The 14,890-nt window shown below is 49.0% G+C and overlaps 2 protein-coding genes across 4 annotated transcripts in view; one reads left to right on the top strand and one right to left on the bottom strand.

Annotated features, from left to right (window-relative positions):
* Positions 1-14,890, bottom strand: part of LOC310747938 (tigger transposable element-derived protein 1-like) — a 943,100-nt gene that overhangs the window by 137,574 nt on the left and 790,636 nt on the right. The window lies entirely within an intron of this gene.
* The window catches only part of WNK4 (WNK lysine deficient protein kinase 4), a 57,436-nt gene that overhangs the window by 31,727 nt on the left and 10,819 nt on the right, over positions 1-14,890 (top strand). For both annotated transcript variants that reach the window (XM_083582452.1, XM_083582453.1), the window contains 8 exons: positions 768-987; positions 3,224-3,545; positions 6,178-6,287; positions 6,406-6,458; positions 7,694-7,835; positions 11,205-11,321; positions 11,416-11,577; positions 12,938-12,995. In XM_083582452.1, the coding sequence (XP_083438578.1) occupies positions 768-987; positions 3,224-3,545; positions 6,178-6,287; positions 6,406-6,458; positions 7,694-7,835; positions 11,205-11,321; positions 11,416-11,577; positions 12,938-12,995 (1,184 nt within the window). The remainder of the gene's footprint in view (positions 1-767; positions 988-3,223; positions 3,546-6,177; positions 6,288-6,405; positions 6,459-7,693; positions 7,836-11,204; positions 11,322-11,415; positions 11,578-12,937; positions 12,996-14,890) is intronic.

The following is a 14,890-nucleotide window of genomic DNA, read 5'->3' as shown; positions in this document are numbered from 1 at the left end:
CCGTGCCTTTGTTTTCCAACGGTTTCGAGAGTCGAACAGACTCCCGGAACAGATTAAGTTCGACAACCAAGGTACCACTGTACCGCAGTATCACTGGAAATTCCATATATCAAAGGCTAATGAGAACTTCAACATGTTGCTCAAGTCTTCAGAAGACTTTAGGATTTTTTAAAGAACAAACACATAAAATGGGATCTGTGCTCATGGACTAGAATCATAGAATCATAGAGTTGGAAGAGACCACAAGGGCCATCGAGTCCAACCCCCTACCAAGCAGGAAACACCATCAGAGCACTCCTGACATATGGTTGTCAAGCCTCTGCTTAAAGACCTCCAAAGAAGGTCTAATCTTGAGGTCCAGCTCTGAGGGCCTTCTGGCGGTTCCCTCCCTGCGAGAAGTGAGGTTACAGGGAACCAGGCAGAGGGCCTTCTCTGTAGTGGTGCCCACTCTGTGGAACGCCCTCCCATCAGATGTCAAGGAAATAAACAACTATCTGACTTTTAGAAGACATCTGAAGGCGGCCCTGTTTAGGGAAGCTTTTAATGTTTGATGTTGTATTGTGTTTGTAATATTCTGTTGGGAGCTGACCAGAGTGGCTGGAGAATCACCCAGCCAGATGGGCAGGGTTTAAATATAAATAAATTATTATGGGCCACTCAACCCTTCAGATATCTTTTCCCCTCGCGCTCTCTAAGCGTTCCCTTCGCCACCATCCTAATACTGCGCCCTGCTTTCAATCCGCCTCGCCTCCCTCCCTCTCTTTCAGATACACCATCAAATATCTCCTGGACCATTCCTTCTTCCAAGAGGACACGGGAGTCCACGTGGAGCTGGCTGAAGAGGATGATGGCGTGAAGTCCAACCTGAAGCTGTGGCTGAGGATGGATGACACAAAGAAGCTCCACGGGAAGTATAAAGACAACAACGCCCTGGAATTCCGATTCGAGCTCTACAAGGATGTGGCCGAGGAAGTGGCCCAGGAGATGGTACGAGTCGCTGTTCTTCTCAGGGGTCGGGGAGGCTGGTCTGGGGAGTCCAGGAGCTAGAAGGGGCTCATGGGCAGGGAAGACGGGAGAGGACCGGAAGCACTGGGTGGGTTGCAAAAAGGAGAGGTGCCCTGGCTTCGGCCTACCCAGAAGTCACTGGGTACTGTCTCCTCAGTTGTATTTTCTTCAGGATTCTACAGAGTTTGGCTCTCGGGCAATGGGTGCATAGATACCTTGTACAGTGGTACCTCGGGTTACATACACTTCAGGTTATATACACTTCAGGTTACAGACTCCGCTAACCCAGAAATAGTACCTCGGGTTAAGAACTTTGCTTCAGGATGAGAACAGAAATCGTGCTCTGGCGGCGCGGCGGCAGCGGGAGACCCCATTAGCTAAAGTGGTGCTTCAGGTTAAAAATGGACCTCCGGAACGCATTAAGTACTTAACCCGAGGTACCACTGTATAAGCGCACAACATCTTTCATTAGAGGAAAGCCATTTCATCGCCCATACGCCATGGAGGTACAGTGGTACCTCGGTTTTCGAACGTGATCCATTCTGGAAGACTGTTTGACTTCTGAAATGTTTGAAAACAGAAGCATGCATTTCTGGAAGCATTTGTGTCCGGAAAACTCAACACGGAACCTGCTTGGCACGTTCGGCTTCCGAAAAGTGTTAGAAAACCGAAACAGTTACTTCTGGGCTTTCGACGTTCGAAAGCCAAAACGTTCTACTTCTGAGATGTTCGAAAACCGAGGTACCACTGTGAGTATATTCCTGGGGCTCGAGGTAGATTAGGACAATTAAATATTAATACAGTGGTACCTCGGGTTAAGAACTTAATTCGTTCCGGAGGTCTGTTCTTAACCTGAAACTGTTCTTAACCTGAAGCACCACTTTAGCTAATGGGGCCTCCCACTGCCGCCGCCGCGCAATTTCTGTTCTCATCCTGAAGCAAAGTTCTTAACCCGTTGTACTATTTCTGGGTTAGTGGAGTCTGTAACCTGAAGCGTCTGTAGCCTGAGGTACCACTGTACAGTGGACGCTCAGGTTGCGAACATGATCCGTGTTGCAATTCGGCGCTTCTGAGCAAAGCACAATTTAGCGCGTCTGTGCATGCACGACCGCCGAAACCCAGAAGTAACCCGTTCAAAGTTCCGGGTTTTGGTGGTCCATAACCTGAAAAAACGCAACCTGAAGCGGCTGTAACTCGAGGTATGACTGTATAGCATTACTTACTACTAATAATAATTTAATATGGCTCCTCTTTAGGGAGTGGGAAGCACAGTTGTCTCACAGCTAGGGCATTAGAAAACGGCATCAAATGAGCTCTCAGATACATTGCATACGTTCCTTTTACAGGGGCTGTGGTCATTCTCACACCGTAACTTTATTATTATTATTTTTTAATAAATGTTTATTAGAATTTTACAACACATAAAAATCAGACAAATACATATCAACACAAAAAACAAAAAATACACACTTAATAAAAAAGAAAAAGAAAAAGAATCCACTTTTAAATTTCAAGGTTCTATAACCCTCTTTCCTGACCTCCTCACATCTCCCTTTTTTGTGTTCCTCTTTATTCCGTCAAATTCAGCAAATTCTAACCCTCTTTCACATCTCATTTATAATTGTGTACTCCCACTTGTTATATCTCTAATTTCCCCTCTTTTTTAAATCCTTTTTTTCATACCTCTTTTAACCATATCCCAAATGCCGTGTTACCTTTAGATCCCACATCGTTTTAACATTCAAACAATTTACTATATTTCTGTAGATAATCCTTGAACTTTTTCCAGTCCTCTTCCATCAACTCTTCTCCCAGGTCTCGAATTCTGCCGGTCATTTCTGCCATCTCCATATAGTCTATCACTTGCATCTGCCATTCTTCCACGGGGGGCAAATCTTGTGTCTTCCAATATTTAGCGAGAAGTATTCTTGCTGCTGTTGTTGCGTACATAAAAAATGTTCTGTCCTCACACCGTAACTTTAAAGCATATTCATACCACTTTGAACAGTCTTGGCTTCCCCCACAAAGAATCCTGGGAACTGTCGTCCATTTGGGGAGGCTGAAATTTGTTCAGAGCAACAATTCCTGGCCCCCTTCACACAAATGACAGTTCCCACAATTCTTTGGGGGAAAGTGCGTTTGTGCCAGAATTCAAACTCTTGTTTCCTCCAGCTCCTTCACTTCTGTCCCTGCCTGCTCCCACTCCCCGCTCCTGCAGGTGGTCTTGGGCTTTGTGTGCGAAGCCGACTACAAGCTGGTGGCCAAAGCGGTGCGCGAGCGAGTCCTGGCCATCAAGCGCCAGCGCGAGAAGGCCAAGCGGGCCCAGGAGGAGCAGAGGCGGCACGAACAGGCTCCTGACATCCTTCATCTGCTGGACCTAGACTCTCCGCCCCCTCTCAGCCCTGCCCAGCCCTCGGCACCCACCACGCCTGGATCCGGGGATTCTGCACTCGGCCCAACTTTCCCCCCTGAGCCGGAAGAACCAGAGGTCGACCAGCACCAAACTTTCCGATATCAGCATGGCTATTCTTCAGCCACATGTAAGCTCCCTCGCTCCGTCAGCCAAGGGACTCTGTAGGTGACTATTACATACGAGAGCATACACGGCGGGTGGCGCTGTGGTCTAAAGCACTGAGCCATTTGGGCTTGCTGATCGGAAGGTCGGTGGTTCGAATCCCTGTGATGGAGTAATAATAATAATAATAATAATAATAATAATAATAATAATAATAATAATAATTTATTATTTATACCCCGCCCATCTGGCTGAGTTTCCCCAGCCACTCTGGGCGGCTTCCAACACAACATTAAGGTAAAGGTAAAGGGACCCCTGACCATTAGGTCCAGTCGTGACCGACTCTGGGGTTAAAGGTAAAGGGACCCCTGACCATTAGGTCCAGTCGTGACCGACTCTGGGGTTGCGGCGCTCATCTCGCTTTACTGGCCAAGGGAGCCAGCGTACAGCTTCTGGGTCATGTGACCAGCATGACTAAGGCGCTTCTGGCGAACCAGAGCAGCGCACAGAAACGCCGTTTACCTTTCCACTGGAGCAGTACCTATTTATCTACTTGCACTTTGACGTGCTTTCGAACTGCTAGGTTGGCAGGAGCAGGGACCGAGCAATGGGAGCTCACCCCATCGCGGGGATTCGAACCGCCGACCTTCTGATCGGCAAGTCCTAGGCTCTGTGGTTTAACCCACAGCGCCACCCGCGTCCCCACATTAAAATACACAACATTAAAATACAGTAAAGCCTCAAACATTAAAAGCTTCCCTAAACAGGGCTGCCTTCAGATGTCTTCTAAAAGTCTGGTAGTTGTTGTTCTCTTTGACATCTGGTGGGGGCCATTTAGAGGAAGGCATTTAGAGGAGTGAGCTCCCATTGTTCTGTCCTAGCTCCTGCCAACCTAGCAGTTCGAAAGCACGCCTGTGCAAGTAGATAAATGGATACCACTCTGGCGGGAAGGTAAACGGTGTTTCCGTGCGCTCCGGTTTCCGTCACGGTGTCCCATTGCTCCAGAAGCAGCTTAGTCCTGCTGGCCACATGACCCGGAAACCTGTCTGTGGACAAACGGCGGCTCCCTCGGCCTGAAAGCAAGATGAGCGCTGCAACCCCATAGTCGCCTTTGACTGGACTTAACCGTCCAGGGTCCTTTGCCTTTGCCCTTTATGAGAGAGTACCAGCATGGTGTAAGTGGTTAGAATGGCAAAATTAATTCAGTGTCACCTCAGCTTGCCGCTTCTGAAAGCTAACCCCTCAACATTGATATGAGGAAATGTGGAGGGCAGATATTACATTTACCACTTGTTATGCCGTTAAGGAAAATTGTATGAAAATGCTACACAGATGGTATTTGACACCATGCCAGTTGGGCTAAGATGTGTAGAACAGTCTCAAATAAGTGCTGGAATCCTATGCAGATGGAAGGTTCCTTTTCCCCCTACCTGGTGGACATGCATAAAAGTAATTGGGAGATTATATATAATGAACTAAAAAAAAAAAGATGTTCAGAATAGATATAACCGCAAAGCCAGAAGCATTTCTTCTGGGAATATGTGAAACAGAGATCCCAAAAAAGGTCCGTAAAATTGTTTTTGTATGCCACCACGGCCACCAGAGTACACTACGCACAAAAATGGAAAACACCAGAAATCCCAACAAAGGAGGAATGGGTACTCAAGCTACTGGGGTGCTCAGAAGTGGCAGAACTCACAGCTAAAATAAGGAATCAGAAAGACAAAATATTTGTGGAAGAATGGAGACCCTTTTCAGGCTATATAAGAACGCAATATGGCCAAATAAAATTTCAAACAGGTTTTGACTTACGAGCAATGGCAAGACAATAGAAAAGATTGTAATACGTGATTTAGGTAAATAGATAAGCTTTAAGAGGCTCGACAGGCAGCAGGGAAGAGAGAGAATTAGACCATCACAGATGTAATGATGGGAAGTCGCCAGGACAAATAAATAGATTTTGATGTCAATTGTATGTTACATGATCTGAATGTAAATCAATGTAAAATAATAAACATATTTGGGACAAAGTTCCCAGTGAACTTGTAAGGCTCCCGAGTTAGAAGCCAGGCCTGGTCTTTCATTTCGCAGTCACCCTTTTTCTTTCTCATTTCCACCATAGCTGTCAACCGTCCCTTATTTGGCGGGAAAGTCCCTTATCCCAGCACTGTGTCCTGCTGCTGTCCCTTATTGATGATGTCCCTTACATTTCCCGGGTTTCAAAGAAAGCAGCTCCTCTCCCTCCCTCCCTCCCTGCCAGCCAGGGAGGAGGGAGGCTCCAACTGGGTTGCTTGGCTGCGTTGCTCACCCAATAAGGAGTCTAAGAATGACTGGGGGGTGGAGCTTGCATGCCTTGTGCCGATCAAATCGGCCGTGTTGCCTGGGGACTCGCCTTTGCTCAGCGCTTCCCAGCGGAGAGGTGACGGTGGTTTTCCTTGCTGCATCCCCTTTGCCGGGTTGCTGCACTGTGGGAACTACCGCTTGAGGCTTTGTTTGGCTGCTGGCTGGGCTTTCTGCCTTTGGCTTGGAGGGGCTCAGAAGTTGAACATACCTGTGCTCTGAAAATCCCTATTTTTGGCTGCTGATCCCTTATTTTTGAGGCTGCTGGTCCCTTATTTTCAAATCTGTAAGTTGACAGCTATGTTTCCACCCCCCAGCTGATTGTGAGACGGACGGATACCTGAGCTCCTCTGGATTTGTGGATTTGTCCGACTTGCCACAGAGCTGCTCCAGCCCCCCAGTCGCCCCTGAGCATTCCTTCGCTTCGGTGAGTGGCAGTGCTGACCCCTGGCATGGGCAGCCATGGTGCCCCTGTGCGCTATGAACTAGGGAGGTGTCGAATTGTCACAGCAACCTGCCTTCAACGGTGGTTTTTATATCCCCAGACCATTGCTGTGAGCGTGAACTCCATCAGCGACTTCCCTTCCCCTGGGGACAGGTAAGGACATGCCGGATTGCTGTGGGGAGATAATTTGCTGCAGGGTTTAGGTTGCTGGGAACGTGAGGAGATACAGTGGTACCTCTGGTTATGAACTTAATAATAATAATCAGAATAATAATTTAATATTTATACCCCGCCCATCTGGCTGAGTTTCCCCAGCCACTCTGGGCGGCTTCCAATCAAGTGTTAAAAACAATACAGCATTAAATATTAAAAACTTCCCTAAACAGGGCTGCCTTCTGATGTATTTTAAAGATAAGATAGCTACTTATTTCCTTCACATCTGAAGGGAGGGCGTTCCACAGGGCGGGCGCCACTACTGAGAAGGCTCTCTGCCTGGTTCCCTGCAACCTCACTTCTCGCAATGAGGGAACCGCCAGAAGGCCCTCGGAGCTGGAACTCAGTGTCTGGACTGAACGATGGGGGTGGAGACGCTCCTTCGGGTATACAGGACTAAGGCCATTTAGGGCTTTCAAGGTCAGCACCAACACTTTGAATTGTGCTCGGAAACATACTGGGAGCCAATGCAGATCTCTCAGGACCGGTGTTATGTGGTCCCGGCGGCCGCTCCCAGTCACCAGTCTAGCTGCCACATTCTGGATTAATTGCAGTTTCCGGGTCACCTTCAAAGGTTGCACCACGTAGAGCGCATTGCAGTAGTCCAAGCGGGAGATAACTGAACCTGAAACCATTCTTAACCTGAAACCGTTATTAACCTGAGGTACCACTTTAGCTAATGGGGCCTCCCACTGCTGCCATGCGATTTCTGTTCTCATCCTGAAGCAAAGTTCTTAACCTGAGGTACTACTTCCAGGTTAGCGGCGTCTGTAACCCGAAGTGTTTGTAACCCGAGGTGTTTGTAACCCAAGGTACCACTGTACCTGCTTCTCTCACATTCCTCACCCCAAGCCTTGCTGTTAAGCTTGTGGGGTGGTGTCAGAGGCATAGTGTGAGGAGGGCAGAGGGGCCATGGGCCCGGGCGCATGATTTTGAGGGAGTTGAATCTAGGTGGCTCCATCACAGAGGCCATAGCCGCAGGGAGGCAAGCCGCCTTTGGGATGATGGTGCCACCTTCTCCTCATAACTGGTGAAGGATGCCCACACATGCCCTTGCCACAGATTCACCCGAGGGATTCAGAGGGGCAGTAAGCCGAGGCGCATTTCATCACGTGTGCCCAGATCAGTCACATTTGCTCATGTTTCACTTCCTGTTTTGGTTGCCGGCGACGCAGCTACACGTCCGACGTGGCGTCTGGCTTGAGCGATGGTTACGAGGGTATCTCTGCGAGCGAGCGCCGAGCGAAGCCCCTGGCCAAGAAGGGGTCTGGAAGACTGCTGCGCCGCCGTGCCCGATCTCGCCTACGCATCACAAACGTGAGCGCTGCCCGGATGGCGACAGGCTTGGGTGCTGTGTGTCCTGATCGGTGGGATGTTTGTGTGTGGTTCTGAACTCCCATCTCCACTGTGCTAATATATATCCTGTGGTTCTCAGCTGGTTAGGTTTCCTGACTGACTAACAGTGGGCTGGATCCAGACTTAGTTGTGCTTTGAGTAGACCCACTGGAATTCAAGCCCCATGGATTGCAGTGGGCCTGTTCTTGACATGACTAAGCATGGATTCAACACTGTATTTTTCCCCCCAGAGTGAGACAGCCAGAGCTCACATGAATTACTGGTGTTCGAAGGAAAGGCTACTGTCAGGGAACTGCCATCAGGGCCGGAGGGAGAGAGCGGGCTCCAGAGGGATTCCAGAAAGCGTCCCGGGATGGGGAGAGGCAGCCCATCTTCTGGAGAAGAGAATCAGCGTAGCACCAGTGGAGAAGGGGGGCAGCTGGGGGAATCGGCGAGGCGGTCCCATGACTCCTTGCCTGGGACCAGCGGGGAGAGCAGGGGTCCTCTGTTGCCCACGCCCTCCGTGCGCAGAAGGCTTTCGCGCAGAGAGAGTAGGCGGAGACTAGGCGTCAAAGAGCTTCTTTGCTGGAAGAAGTTTAAGGAACGCCCACTGACGGATTCTGCCAGCGATTGAGACAGCCACGGGTGAGTGGCTGTCCGGACAGAAAAGGTTCACTCAGGCAACCCAGCCAGGTGTTGGCACCCAGCCGGGGAGACAGGCACCTGCTTACGCACGAGCAACCCCTTAGAACCATTACAGCTACCATTAATGTTTTCATTTTGCAGGGGGGACAACAGAAAAAAGGAACCCTTTGAAAACCATATGAAAACACAAAGCGCCTAGTCCTCCCCCTTCCTTTCCGGCCGTTGTGAGGGAAATCCCGCCAGATGGGCGGGGTATAAATAATAAATTATTATTATTATTATTATTATTATTATTATTATTATTATTTCCAAGCTTCAGAATTCAAATACCTTCAAAGAGTCAAACCCAGTCATTTCGGCAGCTGATTGATTGCAGCCCGTTATCATATATCATTTCAGGAGCACCTCCTTATTAATGCCAATATTCCAAATTAATGAGGCACCAGTCACTAATCATGCCGGAGACAGAGGCTTTTCCATGCCAGGGACACACTCCCAGGTCGCACCCGCTCTGTCTTTCAAGTTGGCAGACACGAGCTTAAGCGGCACAGTGGGATGAAGTGTGCTCCCCAGAACCCCCTGAGGAGCGATTGCCAGGAATTTTACCTCATAAATCCTGACTTTCCCCTGCCTAAACCTCCCCACTGCCCCAGAGGGCAGTGGAGAGCTACCTCCATTAATCATGACGTCAGGCGGAAACCCTGTCGACCTTAATTTTAAACGAGCTGTGTCACTTGCGCGTGATTCTAACTGTTCAGTGAGTGCTGCGGTTTCTTCAAGCCGAAAGGCAAATTATTGGGCTAGCTTTGAGTACAAACTGCTGTGTGGGCACCAGTTCATTGCTCTCCCAGCTTCCCAGCCAAGGGCGAACGAAGGCGTCGTGACACCCAGGGCGGGGCGTCGCTATATAGGGCGCATGTGCGGCGTTGCTATGTACGACGCATGCGCTGTATGTAGCGACGCCGCACATGCGCTGTACATAGCAGTTTGCCAGCGCTTCAGCGCCTTACGGACAGTGCCGGAATCCTCTGCTGCAGCCATGAACGAAGGATCCTCTACATGCGGCTGTAGTGGCAATGGAGGGATCCCACCGCCGTCCGTACAGCGCTTGAGTGGCGCCGGCGGCAAACCACTATGTACAGCGCATGTGCAACATAGTTACGTACAGCGCATGTGTCTGACGCCGCAGGGTGCCTTCTTGTCACCCCCCCAAAAAACATGGCATAAAGTTACATCGTGCAGGAGAGTGTATTCAGAAAGGACTCATTCAGGTGTCCTACATGCCAGGAAACGAAATTCCTGCAGATCTGTTGTCTAAGGTTGTTAACAGAGAACAACTTAAGGTTTATGTACAGAGGTTGCAGTTGGGTTGCAGGTATGACAGGTTACACGGAAAGGGGGAGGATGTTAGGATATAGTTCCGTTCCACCTTAAAAGGGAACAGGCATGACTGTGTCACATGCCTGTTTACTTCCAGCACTTGCTGGGAATGTCAGGTTCTATATTGCTTTTGCATTGCTGCTGTTTTGCTGGACACGAAGGGAAGCAGACATGTTTCCTTTGTTCCTGAACTATGCTGAATAAATGCTGTAAATATGCTTACACATTTCTCTGTCCGCCACTTCTGCTGTGAGAAGATTTATTCACTCTGCTGATAGAGCGTGCACGGGTCTCTAAACGTATCTGAGGCTCGTGTCGCTGACTGATGCTGTTCCAAGGGAGACCGGTGATCGTCCGGCTGCCGGCCGGTGGCTGGAGCCAGCTGGGGGCCTGCCTGAGGCCCCCGTCTCCCCAGGAGTATCCCAACAGGCACCTGGGGTGCACTGCGCCCCCTGCCCCCCCATTGCGATGCCACTGTTCCTAGCGCCACCACTGTGGGAGCAGGATGCTGAATTAAATGGGGTATTGGCCTGATCCAAGAAGACTTTTCTTATGTGGTTTCTTCAAATCTAGTGTATTTGTTTTTAGACTCTTAAAATCAAGTGGCAGTTCAGACAAATGTTTTCCTTCCTGCATAAGGAGAGCCTACTGGATCAGGCCAATGGCCCAACCAGTTTGCATCCTGTACTCACAGTGGTCACGCCTTTCCTGTGGTTTTCAGCTACTGGGCTTCAGAAATATTTGCTGCCTCCGAAACATAACTGGCCACCCAGCAGGCATAATTCATCTGCAAACGAAAGCTAGAACTGGTCGGAAACATCATATTTCAGTCTGTTCATCCAGTGGACTTGGGGAAAGGGGCACGCACCATTTCATCCTTTCGCCTGCAAGGTTCTAGGTCAGGGGTCCGCAAACTAAGGCCCACGGGCCGGATAAGGCCCAAGTGACTCGTTTATCTGGCCCAGCGCTGTGCTGCGCGGCTACCCACTTCCGGGTCAGAGGAGCACCGGAAATAGCTTGTGCGCATGCGTTATTTGCGCATGCGCAAGCATTATTTCTGGTGCACATCCAGCTCGGAGGAGGCCCATTCACATGCGCACAAGCTATTTCCAGTGCTCCTCCGACCCGGAAGTGCGCTGGAAATAGCGTGTGCCCATGCGTATGGGCACGCGCTCCCCTCCCTTTGGCCCGCCGCGCGATCGGCGCTGGAGACACCGGCCCGAGGCGCGGTAAGTTTGCTGACCCCTGTTCTAGGTGCTTGGATAGTCTCAAGAGTCTCCGTGTAGGTAGTGTTGTTGTTTAATTTGCAACCTTCCGTGTGTGCAGATGCCAGTCCAGAATGACCGAGTGGTTGAGTGCCAGCTGCAAACGTACAACAACAAGATGGTGACCTTCAAATTTGACCTGGATGGAGACAGCCCAGAGGAGATTGCCGCTGTCATGGTGAGGACGCAGGGTTTTCACATTTCGGTAAGATTTTGACGTGCTCTCTCCTGACTCTGACTCCTCTCCCCCATTGTGTCTCCGTCTTCTTCAGGTTGCCAAGGAATTCATCCTGAAATCTGAGCAGGAGGGATTCATCCGGAGAATCCGTGATATTATCCAGCGTGTGGGGACTCTCCTGAGCAAAGACCTGGGGTCTCTGGGCAGCCCTGAAACAGGGAGCCTGTCCCCAATTTTGGCTGCTGATGGACTCTCGGTGAGTGCCAGACCCACAGAAGTCGGGGGAAGTTAGGTAGCCTCCTGGATGTTTCAGCCCTGATCTCCCCCTCTGGTTTCAGCGAAGCCAGAATGAAGTCCAGCAAACCTTTTAGACGCACAGATGTGCTTTGTCGGTTGTTTAAAATGGACTTACAGGTGTCTTTCCCACTTCCCCATTTTGAATTTTATTGTTATTCATGTTTTTATACTGTATTTTATGCTGCTTTTATAATGAAGTGTTTTAAATTTGTTGTTCGCCTCCCTGAGTTCGGTTTTTGAACAGGGAAGGGCGGGGTATAAATAAAAATGTATTATTATTTATTATTCCCTGTCAAATTGAGTAAAGATCCCTTCCGACATCATCAGCCTTCCCACAGCGTCCGGCGGCTTTTTCCTTGTTTCCTCCTCCCTCAGAATGTGAGGCCTATTTTCCCTGCAGAGACAGGGCGGGTGGGACGAGGAGAAAGGGTCCAAGCCCTTCTGAATGCGACACCCTGAGCAGAAAAACCTTCCGTTTAATCCCAGGTTTATGGTGGTTGGTTTGTGAAAAGGTAAAGGCGCTCTGCACGTGGTCCGAAGTGTGCTTGTTTTATTATTTTACACATTTCAGGCCTAATTTCAGAGTACCGTATTTTTCGCACCATAGGGCGCACCGGACCATAGGGCGCACCCAGTTTTTAGGGGGGGGGGAAATCAAGAAAAAAAATCCCCCCCCAGCCCCAAAGAGCAGCGTACAGGCTGCACACAACCTCTCCCTGCCGGAGGGGTTGCGCGCAGCTATGAAGCAAGCCAAAGCAGCGAGCGGGATGGATCCCGCTCGCTGTTTTGGCTTCCCCTTTAGCCCCGTGCAGCCTCTCCCTCCCGGGAGAGGCTGCGTGGGGCTAAAGACTCCATAGCCCCGTGCAGCCTCTCCTTGCCGGGAGACGCTGTGCAGGGCTTTCCTGGCTTTACTGGGAGGTGGGGGGATTCACCCACCTCCCGCAAAACCGTCAGAAGCCGCGCAACTCCTTTAAAGAGATCGCGGCTTCTCCTGGCTTTTCTGGGAGGTGGGAGAAGGGACTGATGCGGCCAGTCAGTCCCTTCTCCCTCCTGTGGAAAAGCCTGCAAGAGCGCATGGAGCTTGTGTGCAGCTCTTGGGGGCTTTTCCCGCCTGCCTCCCTCCTGCATTTGCTCCATAGGACGCACACACATTTTCCATTGCTTTTTAGGAGGGGAAAAGTGCGTCCTATGGTGCGAAAAATACGGTAATCCCTGCCAGCAAACTAGCCCTATGTGCCTTTGCTTTCATCCATATGATGTTTTGGATTTCTCCTGGGCCCAACGGAAACATTTTATTTTTTAATTCTGTGTCATTGTAGGGTGAGCTGCCTCCGCAAGGCCTCTCGCGCTCCATCTCTTCGTCCTCATCTCTTAGCGGTATGTAACCCAACACCTTCCATACCCCAGATTAGCACACCTGTGCCCTTTTCTTAACCAGGGCTGGTCTCTGAAGTTAACCGTCAAATTGAATGGGAGAAAGGGTGAAAGGCAAGGGTCCACACGTTGATCTGGAACTGTAATTCAAGAGAATATTTCTCAGGAGAAGTCAGCTTCTTCAGTCTGCCTCATGCATGGGCCATCCCTGACATTACAGTACTCAGTCTGGTTCTGCCACACGCACACTTGGAATAATGGAAGGGTTGATATTTCAGGGGTTCTCATCTCTGCTCTATCTGATTTAAGAGTTGCAGTCTCTCCTGGGACCTTCATCATTTAAGAAAATAGGTGTGCATGAGTACAGGGGATGGAGGGGGTGTCACAGGACTGTATGCCTCTTTCTACAGCAACTAGTGAGTCAGAAAGAGAGCTAGGCTAAAAGCAGGGAGAGATAACAACAACAACTTATTTATATGCCGTCCATCTGACTGGTTCCCCAGGCACTTTGGGCAGCTTCCAACAAATTAAAATCATTAAGCACAGTAAAATATCAAACACTGAAAACTTCCCTATACAGGGCTGCCTTGAGAAGTCTTCTAAAAGTCAGATAAGCTGTTTATTTCCTTGACATTTGATGGCAGGGCGTTCCACAACTACTGAAAATGCCCTCTGCCTGGTTCCTTGTAGCCTCACTTCTTGCAGTGAGGGAGCCAGCAGAAGGCCATCGGAGCTGGACCTCAGTGTCCAGGCTGATCGATGGGGGTGGAGACGCTTCTTCAGGTATACTTCGCCAAAGCAGTTGAGGGCCTTAAAGGTCTGCACCAACACTTTGAGTTGTGCTTGGAAATGTACTGGGAGCCAGTGAAGATCTTTTAGGAACAGTGTGAGGAGTACCTTAAGGAGAAAGGAAGCTGTAGCTTGTGGTTATCAGACTGGCTTTTCTCCTTGTTTCAGATTTTGCATATAATTTTAAATTAAATTTTCTTTTTTTATAATGTAAAGTACTCATTTTTATATCCTTACGGTATCAGTGACTTCTCTTCTTCTCTGTCCATGGTTCATTTTACATATCATAAATCCCTGCATATTTTACAAAAACTATACCATTCAGTATTCCATTATTACATCCTTCAAAACTTATTTACACTGTTGAATTTATCTTAATGCTGCCAGCGTTTTCAGTTGTACACAGTTATTTCCCATATATTCAACAAACGTTTTCTAGTCTTCTCTAAACATATGTTCTTCTTGTTCTCTTATTCTATATGTTAAGTCTGCAAGCTGTGCATATTCTGTCTACTTAAGTTGCTATTCTTCTTTGGTTGGGACCTCGATTGTTTTCCATTTTTGGGCTAACAAAACACGGGCCGCAGTGGTAGCATGCAAAAATAACCTTTTTTGACACCTGGGAATTTCAGTCTGAATTATCCCCAACGGAAAGGACTCTGGGGTTTTTTGGGGAAGCACTTTTAAACATTTTTAAAAATTCATTATAGATCATTTCCCAATACAGTGGTACCTCGGGTTACAGACGCTTCAGGTTACAGACTCTGCTAACCCAGAAATAGTACCTCGGGTTAAGATCTTTTCTTCAGGATGAGAACAGAAATGGCGTAGAGGCAGCGGGAGGCCCCATTAGCTAAAGTGGTGCTTCAGGTTAAGAACAGTTTCAGGTTAAGAACCTCCAGAACGAATTAAGTTCTTAACCCGAGGTACCACTGTACCCTTTTACCCTTTTCTGAGTCCACCACATATGAAAGAACGTTCCCTCAACCTCTTATTATCGGAAATCCCAGGTGACTCCTTGGAAACACAGCTAATATATTTATTGCAAGATTCTGATCCGAGTAGGTCCCTTTCTGTTGCCAGATTTCTGATAACAGTATTAGCTTATA

The sequence above is a fragment of the Podarcis filfolensis genome, assembly GCF_964270895.1.
Source record: "Podarcis filfolensis genome assembly, chromosome: 13".
Classification (NCBI taxonomy): Eukaryota; Metazoa; Chordata; class Lepidosauria; order Squamata; family Lacertidae; genus Podarcis; species Podarcis filfolensis.
This window is presented reverse-complemented; position numbering and strand designations above follow the sequence as displayed.